Source organism: Echinops telfairi, unplaced genomic scaffold (assembly GCF_000313985.2).
Source record: "Echinops telfairi isolate 266 unplaced genomic scaffold, ASM31398v2 ScPeMD7_7410;HRSCAF=8448, whole genome shotgun sequence".
NCBI classification, from domain to species: domain Eukaryota; kingdom Metazoa; phylum Chordata; class Mammalia; order Afrosoricida; family Tenrecidae; genus Echinops; species Echinops telfairi.
The window spans coordinates 13,120,974-13,136,761 of record NW_022111310.1 but is presented as its reverse complement, the minus strand read 5'-3'; the positions used below and the strand labels follow the sequence as shown (position 1 = coordinate 13,136,761).

At 48.8% G+C, this 15,788-nt stretch overlaps 1 protein-coding gene across 1 annotated transcript in view; it reads left to right on the top strand.

Moving 5' to 3' along the window:
- EPB41L4B (erythrocyte membrane protein band 4.1 like 4B) overlaps window positions 1-15,788 on the top strand; it is a gene marked incomplete at its 5' end in the record, with an annotated part of 163,359 nt that overhangs the window by 81,092 nt on the left and 66,479 nt on the right. The window contains one exon of the mRNA XM_045296535.1: window positions 5,771-5,835. Coding sequence (XP_045152470.1) covers window positions 5,771-5,835 — 65 coding nt within the window. The remainder of the gene's footprint in view (window positions 1-5,770; window positions 5,836-15,788) is intronic.

Sequence of the window (15,788 nt, the reverse complement as noted above, 5' to 3'; positions counted from 1 at the left end):
GCATCTAAGCCATTAGATCCTCCACCCACAAATTCTTTCTTTTTTGAGTCCAGCATAAGTCCTTGAATCATGGGAACCCCACGTCCCCCCACAGCCATGCTTTCTTTGTCCTAGTGGACTGGCCATGAGTGTCATTGGGGCAGTGGTTCCCACCTTTCTTTTAAAATATCTTCTATTGGGGGCTCTTACAGCTCTTAGAACAATCCATACATAAATTGTGTCGAGCATATTGGTACATATGTTGCCATCATCATTTTCTAACCATTTACTTTCTACGGGATCCCTTGGTATCAGCTGCTCATTTTTTCCTCCCTCCGCCCCCTTCCACCCCCATAACCCGTGATAAATTATAAATTATTATTATTTTCAAATCTTACACCGACCACTGTCTCTCTTGTCCCACATTTCTGTTGTTCGTTCTCCTGGGGGGAATTATGTGTTGATCGTTGCGATCGGTTCCTCCTTCTTTCTCTCCTCCCTCCTCCTTCCCCCTACCCTCCTTGTATTGCTACTCCCATTTCTGTTCCTGAGGGTGTATCTGACCTGGATTCAGAGTGTCGTGAGCTCTTATTTGTACCCATGTACATGCTCCTGTCTAGGCAGAACTGAAAGGCAGGACTGGGGTCATGGTCGAGTGGAGTGAGGAAGCCTCAAGGAGCCAAAGGAATATTGTGTGTTTCATTGGTGCTATACTGTGCCCTGGTTGACTCGTCCCTTCCTTGTGACCCTTCTGTGAGGGATGTCCTATTGTCTACAGATGGGTTTGGGGTCTCTGCTCCGACCCTCCTCATTCTCAGCAAAATGTTTATTTTGTTTTGTTTGGGGTCTCCTGGTGCCTGTTACCTGATTTCGTTGACACCTCATGATCACACAGGCTGGTGTGCTCCATCCATGTGGGCTTGTTGCTTCTCAGCTAGATGGCTGCTTATTTATCTTCAAGCCTTTAAGACCTCAGACACTCTATCTTTTGATAGCCTGGCACCATCCACTTTCTTCACATTTGCTTATGCACATTTGTCTTCAGTGATTGTCCTGGAGGATGAGCATCACAGAGTGCCAGGTTGTTAGAACAAAGTGTTCTTGAGTTGAGGAATGGCTTGAGCAGAGGCCCAAAGCCCATCTATTTCCTCACTGTATTGCCCTATAAATATATGCATATAGGCCAGTACCTCTATTTTTATGATTTAATGTATTTATATAAGTGTAAATCTATGTTTATACCTCTATCCATAGCTTTGCTTCCCAAATCTTTCCTGTTTCCTTTTATCTTCCTCCTGCCCCACCCACCATCACACTTGCCCTACTTCTGCCTCTTAGGAATTCCTAAGCTAGATTGCTGTTGCTCCACCACCCGCAGGATCTCTACTTCCTCCTTGTTGATTTTAGTTCCCTAGTTGTTCCCGTCTATGGCGTTGTTTGCTAACCGCTCCCTTCCCCCACTCCCCCCAAGTCCCTCCAGAACCATCGGTCCCTTTACTTTCTCCTCAGGCTTGCCTCCTATGCCTATCTTATATAGATATACAAAACAGCAATAACAGAGACAAAACAAAAGACTGAATAAAAAGACCAAAAAAAAGAAATGAAAAAAATTAGCAAAAAAAACCCCACCCCAAAATGAAAAAGCACACATAATTCCAGGTCTGTCCTCTGACCTTTATGACTATATCTCAACCAGTCCTGGGGGGAGAGGGGGGAGCGGCTCCAGGAACTGCCCCTCCTAGTCTGAAGTCTCTTTGGGGGGCTCCTAAGTGGTTTTGTGGCTTTGCTTTGCTCTCGTTGCTGGTCTGTAATGTTCCCTTCTTGGTTCACCCCGCTGTGGGGGGTTCAGACTGGACTCACTCCCCACCGTGTGTCCCCAGTATTGTCCTCTGTCACAGTATGCTCCAGCGAGGGGACATCATGTCTGGAGCTGTTGCTGGCCCCACAGTCCTCTCTGTGCCTTAGCAGCTCCGTGCAGGGACCTCGTCCTCAGGGCTTGGTGTGCCAGTATGGGGTCTAGTCCCTCGCTCTCTCTTTTTCCTTCTTCATTTGCTTCTGTGTGGGCAGGGCAGGCAGGCCCCTCTCCCCAACCCGGAGGTTTTGTGTTCTCCTAGTGGCACACACTTCTAGGGGCAGCAGGGGAGGAGCTCGGTTTGGCTCTGATTGGGGCAGGCCCTGTCGACCTCTCTGTTCATGAGTTGCTCCGTGTGGTTACGTGGCCCTCAAGGTTTGGTGCGCCGTGGTGGGGTCTGTACTCACACTCCCATTTCTGATACTTTTCTGGTTTAACCACGGGAGCGCTACACAGGTGAGTCTACCTGGACGCCATCCTGGCTCCTTCTCTGGAGCAGTGGTTTCTAGAACCCGCTGTGTGCGCACTGAGCGTGGCCAGATTCCTGCAGAAGCAGCATGGCTTGCTTTCCGAGGTGGCACTGCTGTGCTTTTGCCACAGACCAACTTGGATCAAGCCCTTCCTCTTCCACAGCTGTGGGTGCCTCTCACTAGCCATGCCGAGTCCTCTATGACCTCTGTGACCTTCCACATTTGTTCCTCGTGAGCCTCGTCCATATGTCCGCTCTCGGGGAGCTGCATCTTCGTTGCCCCCTAATGGCGTGCCTCGTTCCCTTGCACATGTTCTTCTACCGGCATCCCTTCGCCTCCCATCTGGACATCAAACTGTCCTCAGAGAAGCGGCTTCTCTGCCAAGCTGCCTTCTTTGCGCTTCTCCAGGAGACATTACCAGTGCCAGTGGTCCTCAGGCCCAGTGCCCATTACAGCCATCTGATAAGCTTTTCGAAAATAACCGTTACTTGGGCCTTACCCCAGCGAGATGGGACCAGTAACTGCAGGGATAGAATTGGCCATCCCTGAAGTTTCAAAGCCCCCTCAGCAGCCAAGCTGGGTCGCAGAACTTATGTGAACTTCACCTCCCTGCTTGTCACGGTTTGTGACTAGAGGCAGGGCCCCATTTCTGGTGGCATCTCCGAGATAGGGGTGGGTTTGAATGTTTGAGGGACACTACGCTCCCAGATTCTTGAGCCCTGTCACTAGCCTGGTTTCTAATGTCACCAGTGATGAACTATCCCATAAAAGATGAATCACTTAGAAGCTGCCTTCGAATGACTCCCTTTCTTGGACTTTTATTACTGTAAATGGAGATGGAATCCCCACATACCTCATCATTATGGGGTTTCCAAATTGATATGTGTCAGAATATGGTGACGTCGACTTCGATGCATGGACGCCCGTTCCTAAAAGTAAACACGATAGAGTTTTCGTGCCAATCAGCACACCAGCGCCAAGTGTGGCCTCCCACCTACCATGCCTTCTTACCCCTCGATTGTGCCCGCTTGGGGCATTTTTAGGAATGGGTGGATGTTACGGGGAAGGCAAGAGCTGCTGGGGAGTCATCCTGCTTGAAGGAGGACAGTGTTTTCTTACCACAAAACAGAGAAGCCCAGCACTGGCCTTGTCCTCTCCCGGCCAGCCTCACAGTGGTGCTTTCGTGTCACCCACCTGTCGCTGCTCAGGGCGAGCACTGAGGGCCTGTTTGTCGACGTCCGATCCGACAGCACCATGACCTAACTAGACATTGTTGTTCTTCTCGGTGTGTCTTCGGCAACCACCGCTGCTCGGTAACTTGTCCCTCTAGGGGCTCGGTGCTTCTCGGCAAGTTTTGCGAGTCAATTGACTGAGACCAGGATGTCCTGAGAAGCGGCCAGATGAGTACGAGCACCGGGGTGCTGGGACGGGTTTTCAAGAGAAGGATGCTGCTGCATTTCTCTCACTCGGCTGGCAGTGGGGTTAGCCAACGGCCACTGATGGACACTGTGTCTTCAATGGGGATGCAATTGGCATTTGCGGAGGGACAGCTCTTCCCTGTTTGGAACAGTCCCTGGAATTCAAGGACATTTGGCTTCCCTCTTCTCTGCCCTGTCATTAAGGATAACTACCTGCAGGCACCGTGGCATATGCCACATACATTTCCAGTTACCTCTAGGGGCTCAGAACTGTCACCGTTAAGAACCATCTGTTAGCCTTGCAGTTCTCCTTGACAGCGGTAGTTCCAGGAGTTGGAATTGACTCAACAGAACCGACCAGCAAGCTTAGAGTTGGGTAGAAGTTACCAAAGGAGGCTGGAGAAGCTTCCAGAATGTCCTTCAGGTCATTATGCATACGATGCCCTACCTACCTTTCTCCCGCCACTGCTGTGCTTGAGTTTGAAGATGGGAATTAGAGTAGAGGACCCAGTTCTGGGTGAGTCATTCTCTCTAGTTGGAGACCCACTTGGTGGAGCCACGTTCTGTGCTGGGCGACCAAAGCCAACCAGGGAGTCCCTTTGGGTGTCTGCGCCCTTGGAAGGAACTGCAGCCCTGGCCCCGCTCCCAAATGCTGCCGCGGAGCCACTTCCCCCAGATTCCTGTTTGCTGCCATCGGCCCTTTGGGAGACTGTGGACTTAGCTTTCTGACAGGCACTGTCGAAACATCGAGGTCACTGTCCTGCTGCTTCCCGACCAAGGTGGCACAGTGGTGAAGTTCTCGGCTGCTAAGCCAAAGGTCAGTGGCTCGCACCCGCTTCTCTAGGGGAGAGAGCCGTGGTGGTCCGCTGCCATCAAGATTAGGCCCTGGGAAACCTCTGTCCTCCAGGGTCAGTTGCCATGTGAACGGAAGTGAACTTGAGGGCAGTGTGCTTAGCTGCTGGCTCTGCAGCTGAGGGGAAGCTGCTGCTTATTGGCCGGTGGAGCAGGAGAGGAAGGAAAGACCTGCTTTCAAAAGTGACAGTGGCAGGACTGTCATGACTTCAACGTCAAAGCGGAAAAACCCAAACCTGTTGCCATGGGTCGAGCCCAAATCACAGTGGCTTTACAGTGACCCAGCCGGGTAGAGTAGATCAGCTCAATGGGGTTTCCAAGGCTGTCAGATGCTCAGACGTCCAACCATCTGGTTGGCAGATGAGTGCTGAACCACCCAGGGGCCCCTCATTTGCCCCATAGAAAGTTTCCTCTTGAAAATCCCCATGGTTTAGGGCAAGGTCTTGGACGGCTGCCCTCTGCAGGCCAGAATTGGACAGGCAACCCGCTGCCCAGCGTGGCTGAATTTGTGTTCACACCCTGAGTCACACAGATCAGGATCGATTTTCTCATCTGAAAATAGACTCCTTCCTCCCTCCCCTCCCCTCCCCTTCCCACTGGCCTACCAGCCTTATTTCCCTCCCTCATTTCTTCCTCCCTCCCTCCCTTCCCGTTCACCAGACTTTTGCCGTCATCGTCCATGTTGCTAGTTTGCTTTGGGCCACAAGCTAGCAAGTGAGTTCTATTGCAGACACAGGGAGGAGAGATGTCCCGCACACCCTGCCCTCCTACCTTCATCGGTGTCCCCGTGTAGCTGTTAAAGCTGGCTGGCGTCGTGTCCAACTAGGACAAAACGTTGTATCTGAAATGGAAATCCCATGTCACGCTCCCTTTTCTGGAACTTTCTGCCTGTGTCTCTGGGAGCGGTGCGCATTGCCCACCCGGGTATACTAGCTAACCCCTCGCGAGGCCAATGCTCTCCCCTTCCTTCTGAGGACAGCTCCCCAGAACCAGGTGCTGCGTTCCATCCCCAGCCTCTGGGCAGCGGGGGAATCTGACTGGTTCTTGGAAATGCTCACCCCACGAACTAGGGTTTAGTGGTAGCACTTCTGTTCACCACCCCTCCGCCCCGCAGGTGAATGCCAGGCAGAGAGAAAGCACTTGAACGCTGTTGAAAGGAAACGGCCGTTGAGTAACCAAGTGTGGTGTTTTATTTCTAGCCTCAGTATCATCCTCATATCCACACCAGCCAGCCTCGGTGGCACCCTCACTCTCCAAATACAAGGTAAGTGCTGGAGCCCCCCGAGCCAAGCCTTTGACACGGTTGCTCCCCTGGGAAGCCCAGGTTCTCCTTGACCTCTGCTTGAGAACCGCTCTTGACAGTTGCACTCTCCTGGTTGAGACTGCTGCCTTGCACAGAAAGGGAAAAGTCTCAGCCAGTTCTGCTTTATGAACCGAGTTTCTGAAATAATCCTGACCTTGGATTGGGTTGGTTGTCTGTGCATTAGGAATGGCACCTCAGACTTCTAACATAGTTTTCCTGTCTGTAGAATTCATTTCCATAAAGTTTGAGTCTTGGGGTGGTGGTGGTGAGTGTTTTTAAGTCTCTCTCTCTCTTACACACACACACAGAGTCATGTGGAAGGGGGTTTTCATGTGGTAGGTTTTTTCTACTAACTCATGGGTTGACACAATGCTCTGTCCAAGGCCTTCTAATTCAACATTAGAATCATTTGGTCACAGTGGAACATCTCAGTTCTGTCACTGGAGCTTAAAAGCAGCCATAGAAAATATCCAAATAAACGCACGTGACTCTGTTTCTATCAAATTTACTTACAAAAGCAGGTGGTCAGTGGGAGGTGACCCCAAAGCTATTATAGTTTACCGGCCCCTCCCCTGACCAGCTAGAAGTCTTTGGAAATAAACTGACATCTGTAACACTGCATTTGGAGTTAGGCTTGAGAGCTTTCAAATTCTTGGTTTGTGTAGGTTTAGATCAGAATTCATTGATGTTTATGTGTGGAAAGTCTTGCTAAAACACAGCTGGTGAATTGTTCGCCCTACATTGTCTCTTGGTGAGGTCCCTTGGCTTGCACCAGGAAAAAGAATGGAGGGACGGAAGAAAGTCCACTTAGAGAAAGACAAGTGAGAGAAGTTAGCCCTTGGTAGCTGGGGGTCATGTAAGAAAACAGTGCAGCTGTTTAACTGTCATACATACTGAGTTTTACTGTGCCTGTTTAGAGTAAGTGAGGCGGCTGGTGTAATAAATCCAAATATTTCTGATTTTCAAAAGCAGTTTATTGTCACAGCCTCCTGGCATAGAGCTGATTCCGACTCATGGCAGCCCCCCAAGACGGCATGGAGCGACTGTACAGGGTGTCCAAGGCTGCTTCCTCTTACTCCCCAGGGAAGGTGTGATGGGTCCTCACTGCCAGCCTCTAGCTCCCTGCCCCCAGGGGAACCTTCCAGTGTATGATCAGGCATGAGAAATGAAAGAGATTTAGAGAAGAGATATCTTTATGAAACATCCTTTTACAAACCGTTCAATCCCGTGGAGGAGCCCTGGCAGTTGAACTGGGTATAGGCTACCCCGCATGGTCAGCAGTTTGAATCTGCCAGCATCTCTGTAAGAGAAAGAATAGGCTTTCTGCTCCCACCAACCTGTCCAAGGTCTGGCACCGCACCACAGGAGCAGTTCCACTCTGTCCTAAAGGGTGGCTGTGAGTCGGGTTCAAATTGATGGCTGCGGGCTGGTCTGTCCCATCAGCGTCTTTCTGGGGCATAACGAAGCCAGCATTTCGCAAAGGGAGTTTGGAGGAAAGCTCAGAGCCGTGGTCCTCTGTGACACCTCTGCCTCCTGGCAGCATCAGCATCCCCCAGGGATTTATGAGAAATGGAAGTTCTTGGTCCCACCCCAGATGTAGTGGATCAGCATTGCTGAGGGGCGGTGTCCAGTATCTGACATCTTAACAAACTGTCCGGAGCTTAAGGAGGCCGTGGGGGGTTGCAAGCACTTTGATGCACTCCGCTGGTAACTGAGGGGTTGGCCGTCTTACTTCGCACCCAGGTACCTTGGTAGAAAGGCCTGGCAATCTACTTAGAAGAAATCAGCCATTGAAAACCTCCCCTAGAGCCCAGTTCTTGACACGGGTGGGGGCCGGGGGAGGTGTTACCAAGAGTTGGAGGCAACCCAACGGCAAGTTGTTTCCCAAGAAGCATGGTCTACGCTGTTCCATGAAAGACAGTTCATTGGCCCCACTCGAGTGTGACCGGTGTTGCTAATGTGTTCTCAGTGCACATTAGCGTGAAAAACACAGGTCCTGCGATAAAGACACCTTTTCACCTTTCACCTGGCCCTTTGAGAAAAAGGAAGACAACCACAGGCAGTTTTTTCTCCACTTGGAAGTTGACAAAGGATCTGACGCTTAAGAAACACAGTTGGAAAGCCATTCATGCCCGCACGTCAACTGTGCCCATTCACCCTGCCCGTGCTTGTGCCCACCCACGTCATTGCGCTGATTTCCCCTCACTCACCTCTCCGGTTTTCTCCCATCCCCGCCCCGCTAACCATTCACTCTGCAAACTGCACAGGCCATCCATGCAGGATGACAGGTCGCACTGGAAAGCCCTGGCCGGTGGAGATGGCAGTCATTGTGAGTATGTCCACAGCCAGAACCAGAAGAACTTGGGAGGAAGGCCAAGCACGGTGCATCCAGATAAACTCATGACTGCCCTTTGAGAGACTGAAGCATCCCAATGTCCATTCTCCATCGTACCCCCATGCCATTCCATGAAACATGTCTTGGCATCGCATGCATGTGTTTGGAAAAGAGTCTGAAATTTGTTTTCCATGTCAGTGTAAACATTTGACAGATCGTAACTAAGGTAGGGAATTGTAATTTACTGTTCACTGCGCTCTGAATGCATTGAAGGTAGTTAAAGGCTCAGGAATCATTTTGATATTCTGATTTTAGTATTGGAGTCACAGTCTGTGTTTATTGTATTGTTACGTGCCTGATATTTCTTTGTTATTTAATTAATGGGACCAAATAAAACCAAGAGAGCTTGGGTAGATAGCTTAGCTTTAGCATATAATATCAAAGGGATCAAGTCACACAATCCACCATTGTGTGACGCTGGGCAAGTCATTTCCCCTTTGTTGCCCACTTTTCCCATTTAAAAAGAGTGGGTGGACTAACTGAGCCCTGAGCTCCTGCCCAACTCTAAAATTCTGTGATTTCATTAACATTTGATTTTATATGCTGAGGAGATTCAATTTGATCCACGTTTCTCAAAAGGAAACTACAATATGTGTTTCTCTGAAAGAGGAGTACTGTTTTTGAGAAACTAAGGTACACGATTTATGAGATTATTATTTAAAGATGGGGGCTTGGAGTTACATATCTTAGTCCTGTGTAGCCTCTTGTAATGAGTCTTAATGATTGTACTGATCATCAGCTGCATAGCATTTGTTTTGATAGAAGTTGCTGCTCAACAACCAGAATCATTTTTCAAAAATGCCTTAATGATTGGTGCTGCTAACTCGCGCAATTCCAGAATACTTGCTGTCAGAATTTATGGAATTGGGGGGCTGATATGTATCCTAGATTTTCCTCTTTCCAAAAGCAACCTGTAATCCAAGATGCATTCATGAATCAAAGTGGATAGGATTTTACTGACGTTGTGCCAAAGCCTTCTGTAGATAGGTGTTACCAGTCTCCTTTGTAGAAACCACTAGATTGTCTTTTAGGGTAACACTTGTCCCCAAATATTTATTTAACCCATTTCAAGGAACGAGTCAAACGTTTTTCCCCCTCTTAATAGATAAGCCAAGATACATTTTCCATTTTCTAGAAAAGTGAAATCAGTGAGCTTTTATGTGTGTCATTGCAATTTAAGCCTTAAAAAATGTATTGATATTCTTAGAGGCATTTTATTGCTAACATCTGATCCTTTTTGTTGTTGTTGTTAACACACACACACACACACAAATCTAGTCGGAAGGAAGGCATCTGCCTCGTGCCTTGCACAGTGGAGTCTTAGCAGTTTTAACTTCTTCCTAAGCTATTTGTTTACAGGTGTGTTTCATTTTAGCCTATGTGCTGCATACAAATAAAGGTGTTCTGAATCTTCCCGATCTCATTGGTACATTTTTACAAACGTGTCCAAGGAATAAAGATGATTCTTGTTTATTTTGACTCCACCTTCATTTTGTTGATCCGTGGCTGCTGCAACCAAAGCATCGTTTGTGCATGATCCAGGCAAGGAGAGTGTTGGCTTTTGGAAGTCTGCAGGTTGAGCGTTCTGTTAGGTGGCGTGGAGCAAGATCAGGCTAGGATGAGGCTGCTCTTGGGGACAGCAGCTCCTCTTGCAGGCATTTGGTTCATCTGAAGGCAGGCAGCTCTGGTGGCGGCTGTAGCACCTGGTCGCAGGTACTGAGCAGATAAGTGACGGTGGAGTTGGTGCTGGCTCCTCCTGCCGCGGCCGCTGCTGCCGTTCCTGCCTGAAGGACATCGCAAGCTGTATCTGTGGCCTGCCAGGAGGTTATGTATCCTGCCCGTTACCCTTTAATAAATGCCTTCCTGCTTAAAGTAACTTGAGTGGATTCTGCTGTCTGCCACCAAGAAGTCTAATCAGTACTTAGGTCCTGGTTTCCAAATGAAATGCACACTTTTCATTCCTTTGTGTGTCTCTCCTTGGCGAGCTTAACAGTGACGGCGCACACACAGCTTCCTGTTCTTCTCCCATCCCGATTGCTTCTCCGCCCTGTGTGAGATCTCGTTCTCTATCCCTCTGACTTGCTCTTCGGGCCTCGTGATAGTCTTCTGTTTGTCTAGTAAATGTGCATGGTGTCCAGGGAGTCCTTCCACGGCTTTCCTTCCTTAGTACCAGCTGCCTAGGCTTTCTCCTGCCCGGGCTTCATAGTGCTGTTGATTCAGAAACCATTACCTCTTCCCTAGGCTTCTACCTTGATATTTTAAACTGGCATTTCAACCTGGGTATCCCATGTAAACCTCAAACTGCGCATGTCAAAAATTAAAGTTCATCATCTTTCACAAAAATATACTTTTGAACCTGAATTCTCTCTTTTCCACCCAAGGTTAAGAGTGTACCCACGTGCACAACTCCTCCCGTTGGCCGCTCCTTTCCAAGCGATGCCTGGGTCTGCTCTGCTCTCCTCTCCAGCGTGTGTGTGAGCCCTTTCTGTCCTTCCCAACATTGCGCTTAGGGGAGCCTCTTTCCTCTGGCTGAGAGTTGTCTTTACTGGTTTCCCTGAAACACACTGATCCTGGAAAGCCCGTTCTTCTCACAGTCACTAGGGCGATGTTTCGGAAACTCAAGACTAGACCCATACAAAGTTAACAGTTTCGGAAACTCCCACGAGTAGTTCTGTGGCCTGTCTACCCCCTGCCATGCAGTTGCTGCTGACGCAGAGACCCTATGGGACAGGGTAAAACTGTCCCTTTCTCCCACTGAGCGACTGGTGGTTTCAAACTGCTGACCTTGCAGATCAGCCCGAGTAACCATGACATCACCAGGACTCCACTTGGGTCGCCATGTTCCTACCACCTGATATTGACCGTCTGATGCCTGACCTCTGCTGGGCTCCCTTTCACCATGGGATGAAGTCCAAGGCCCTTCCTTTCGAACTCCTCCAAGCTCGTCGTTCTCTTGCTCTTGCATTCCACACCCCACACACAGTGGTGCGCCCTCCTGTTTAAAGGCATACACCCATCCTGCTGTGATTCATATCTGTGTCTTTGCAAAGCTGCCCCTCTATCGACAATGCTGCCTTCCGTACGCTTTAACGCAAGTCGTGCTCACTCCTTGAGCCCCACCTCAGTCTTTTCCCAGGAACTCTGGCTGTCCTAACCTCAGAAACGGGGTGACTGTCTCTGCTCTGCTCCCCGGTACTTCTGCACTAGTCTGCATTCAAGCCAGCCCTTGATTCTCTCAACCTGTAGCATGGGTGCACCTCCAGTATGCTCTTTTTGTCTTACGTCTGCTTTCCAGGGTCTGCCATCCAGTAGGTGCTCAGCAAATGAATTAGTCCACATTCATTCTAAAGAAAGTATCTTCACCAGAAACATATGTAGTGCTGCCTCATCTCTGGGCTAGTCACAAGGTACCTGAACAACCTTCTCCAGTCTGGGGGCATCATATTTTGAATAGAACATTGCCCACTGTGCTGGGCTAGCTACAGTTTCAGCGTCTGAGTAATCACTGTGTCTACCGCGTCCTCACTTGCAGCATACTGTCATGCCGGGGAGAGGACTGTCCAGCTCGGCGTGGTTGGAAGCCCCCCATATGGTTTCTTCCACGGTAATAGATGGCTGCCCGTAGCTAAATCCTGTGCTGAGCACTCTGCTGGTCCTCATTCTCCTCCTGGCCGCTCTGTGAAGTGCATGGTATCCTTGTTCTGCAGATGGGGAAGCTCTGACTGTGGATTTAGCCAAGCCACCCACACACGGTCATGGAGCTGGTAAGGGGCACACTCCAGCCGCTGACTCCCAAGCCTGTGTGCTCAGCTCCTGCCATTAATCATCCCACCGTTTAGCTATCCACACCTCCATGAGCTGATCTTGAGCAGGTCACTACCCTGGAATCATTACTAACTGGAGAGCCACCTCATCACAATATAGTAACCTTCTCCTTACCACCTCCACCACCATTTCTACAACCTGTGCTCTAGTGGTGCTGCCCCCCTTCCCCGCCACCCCACCTGCTGCCCAGTGACCCTGCACATCCCCACCAGAGATGCTCACACACACACACCTCTGGTCTCAACCCTTGTTCATTGCCAGCACCAGCTGTCTGCTTACCCTGCTTGCACAACAACTGGCCCATTTTTAAAGGAACAGAGATGGGGGAGTGGGGGCGGTTGTTAATTGGCCAGTGAACCACTGTATTTTAATTGAGCCACTGTTGTTTCCTATGTGCTCACAAGCTAATCATTTCATCTGGACATTTATCTGCGAGCAAAATCAATCCAAAAGTAATGGAATTCGCTTCATTACTTTTTGGAACTTGGGTACTCTCTGGTCTTGTATCATCCATTCATTTTTCTGTGATCCCATAGAACATCTGCATGAAATGATAGTGTCCTCTGATCGATATAATTTTTATGGACCAGAAGTCCTGAAGCCATGGCCAGCAATTGACCTTTAGACCCTACCCCCACCCCCCTTGCCTATTCCATTTCTTGGCCCACCATCTCCGCTGGATAGGATTCTCCTTAGTGGCGGAGATAGAATGAGGACAGTGGGGGAGTGAGCGGCTCTTTGTCTTTCTTGCCTATTAATATTACACCGTCCTCCCAGGTCAGTGATTATAGCTGCCTGGTTCCCGCTCTGAGCAAAACGATTGATAGAGATTTCTGTTGCCCTTGACTTTAAGCTTGTCTTTTCAAATTGGAGCTCATCAAAGAACTCCCAGAGCAGCCACATTGATTCCTTTGGATCAATATTTTTCAAGCTTGGCTCTGAGTCAGTTCTCTGACTGACCAAGTCTTCTAAAAGTACCAGGCAAATACCCGAAATAAGCTTCAATGATTGGCCTCCCTTATTTCCCCTCTAAAAGTACCAGGCAAATACCCAAAATAAGCCTGAAATGATTTGCCTCCATTATTTCCCCCCTTAAAAGTATCAGGCAAATACCCAAAATAAGCCTGAAATGATTGGCCTCTTGTTATTTTTCCCCTAAAAGTACCAGGCAAATACCCGAAATAAGCCTGACATGATTGGTCTCCCTCATTTTCCTCTAAGGGGCAAAGGGCAGACACAGAGGCATCCTGTGGGGACAGCCCTAGAGGAAAAGCAAAGAGCTGTTGAAGTCTAGAATATGGAACGGTGATTGTATGTTAAGCCCTTGGTGTACCTAAAAGGTAAAATCCTAGTTAATTTCCACTCACAGGGGCCCTGATTTCATTATCAGATGAAATTTTCACGGGAGCAGAAAGGCTCCTCTTTCTTCTGTGGAGCAACTGGTGGGTTTGAACCACCAACCTTGAAGTCAACTGCCCAGCATCAACCTCACAGCATCAGTGGGGCTGCTACCTAAAAGGCGAAATGTACTTGTAATTGTCATGCACCAAAAGAAGAGATCCTCAATAAATCTACAAATAGGTTCACATCTCAAAATTAGGGAGGCAAGTTACTGAACAGCGTATGAAACTGTGCACTGTAGGTTCCATTTCAGTGGCTGGGCAGCAGTTCGAGAGTGCATTCTTACAAGCACCTCCTGAGAGTCTGAGATGGGCAGGGGCGGGACCTCATTTTGGAAAAAGTACAGCTTCTTACATGGGTTATGTTTGTCCTTGTTTTAATGGCTCAATTTTCATTCTCATTATAGGTCTTTTTTTAAAATTAGGCATATGTTAAAAAAAATGGATGGACATATCAGCATGATTTTGCACTTGGGCCCTTGGGGCAACAAGGTCTGAAGTCCAGTGACTTACTGCCATTGAGTTGATTCTGATTCATCACGACCCTCTAGGACAGGGCAGAACCTCCCAACATTAATTCTATGGGCCTAGAAAGCCTCCTCTTTCTCCCATAGAGCTGCTGGTGGTTTGGAACTGCTGACCTTGAGGTTAGCAGCCCAGCATGTTACCACCCCACCACCAAGGCCGGGCTTTCATTTCATTAAATGTTTCTCGCAGACGCATCATGCCTCTCCTTGGCTCCTCCGTCCAAAAGCAAGGGACTGGTGGCCTTTCGCTGCTCAAAGATGGAGTGCGTGCACAGCCCATAGGAACACTGTGCCAAGCTCAGAACCCGTGGTGGAGGAATGGATGGAAATTGGCACATCAGAAACAAACCACAGAGTCCACAGCATAGACTACTGACTATATGATCGGATAAAATGTATAAGCTTTGGAATTTCATGTGGTTGGAACCCCACTTTGGCCACTTACTACCCATGTGGCAAAGCCCTAGTGGTACAAATGGTTGAGCCCAGGGCTAGTAAGTGAAAGTTCAAATGGGTCACGAGGCTGGACCCAGTAAGACAGACCTCGGCACCTGAGTCCCAGACGAACTTTGGAAACACTTTTTCTCTGCTCACTTGGGGCCGATGGGCACCATGACAACTAACAATAGCCGTCACATGAATTTGGGCCAATTTCTTAACCTTTGGGCCTCATTTCCCTCACCCCCAAATGGAGTTTAACTGCATCTCGCTGTCATGAGCATTCAGTGGCATTGTGTTTTGCACTGTCGGATACTACCTTGGACAAGCTCGTAATGGATTTCGAGATTTCCGGCCTTGCATGTTTCTGTGGACAGGGGCAGAGGAGGAGATTCAATTAAGTCTAGCTCAAGAAATGGCTGTCTCATAGGCTGGGGGGTCGAGCTAGATGGTCTAAGTTTAGCCGTGGAAAGGGGTTCATTCCAAAGGAACGCTCGGATGAAAGACCATGAACACAATAGAGGGACACATCTCTGAGAGCGAGTCCGGAGCAGAAGCACCAGGGGGCTCTTTTGAGAGAAGATAAAAAGAGGCATAGAAATGGTATTTCTGTTTGAGGATATCAGGAATGACTGGCCAAACAGGACATGGACTGTCTTTCAAGCTGCGGATGGCAGAATTGACATGGAGCAGAGTTGATGGAGTTGCTGAGGATGTGCTCCGCTTGGTGCCCTCACAACACAAGTTTAGAGAATCGGAAAAAGAGCCCCTTTGTTCCCAGTTCAAGATGTGGTTTTACACAAGGCAGAGAAAAGTTTATTAGCAGACCCAAATTAACAACTGCTGTTTCAATAGGTAATATAGACAGTAGTAAAAAAATCACACAAAGATATTAAAACTATTTACATCATCTCCCCAGCTTCTTAGTCCCTGGTCCCCTCGCTTTCCCCAGGGGCAAGCGTTGTTAGCGTTTTCTCCTGTGTCCATCTGGAGTTACTCTCCATGTCAATGAGCACATGAATCAGTGTGCACTTAGACGGCTTGAGCTCTCGAAGCTTACAACTTTGCGATTATCTGGATACATACTGTGTGTTTCCTTGAGCAAATCTACCTGTAAAGTAAGCTCCTGGAAGTAAGACACAGCTTCAAAAGGTATGTGCATATTTCATTTCATAATACCTAATGAAGTTTCCCTGAAACGATAGCATACCTGTGCACATCTTCCCTGTGCACATGTGCACCAGTAATAGTGCCAGTCTTCCCTGTGCACACGTGCACCAGTAATAGTGCCAGTCTTCCCTGTGCACACGTGCACCAGTAATAGTGCCA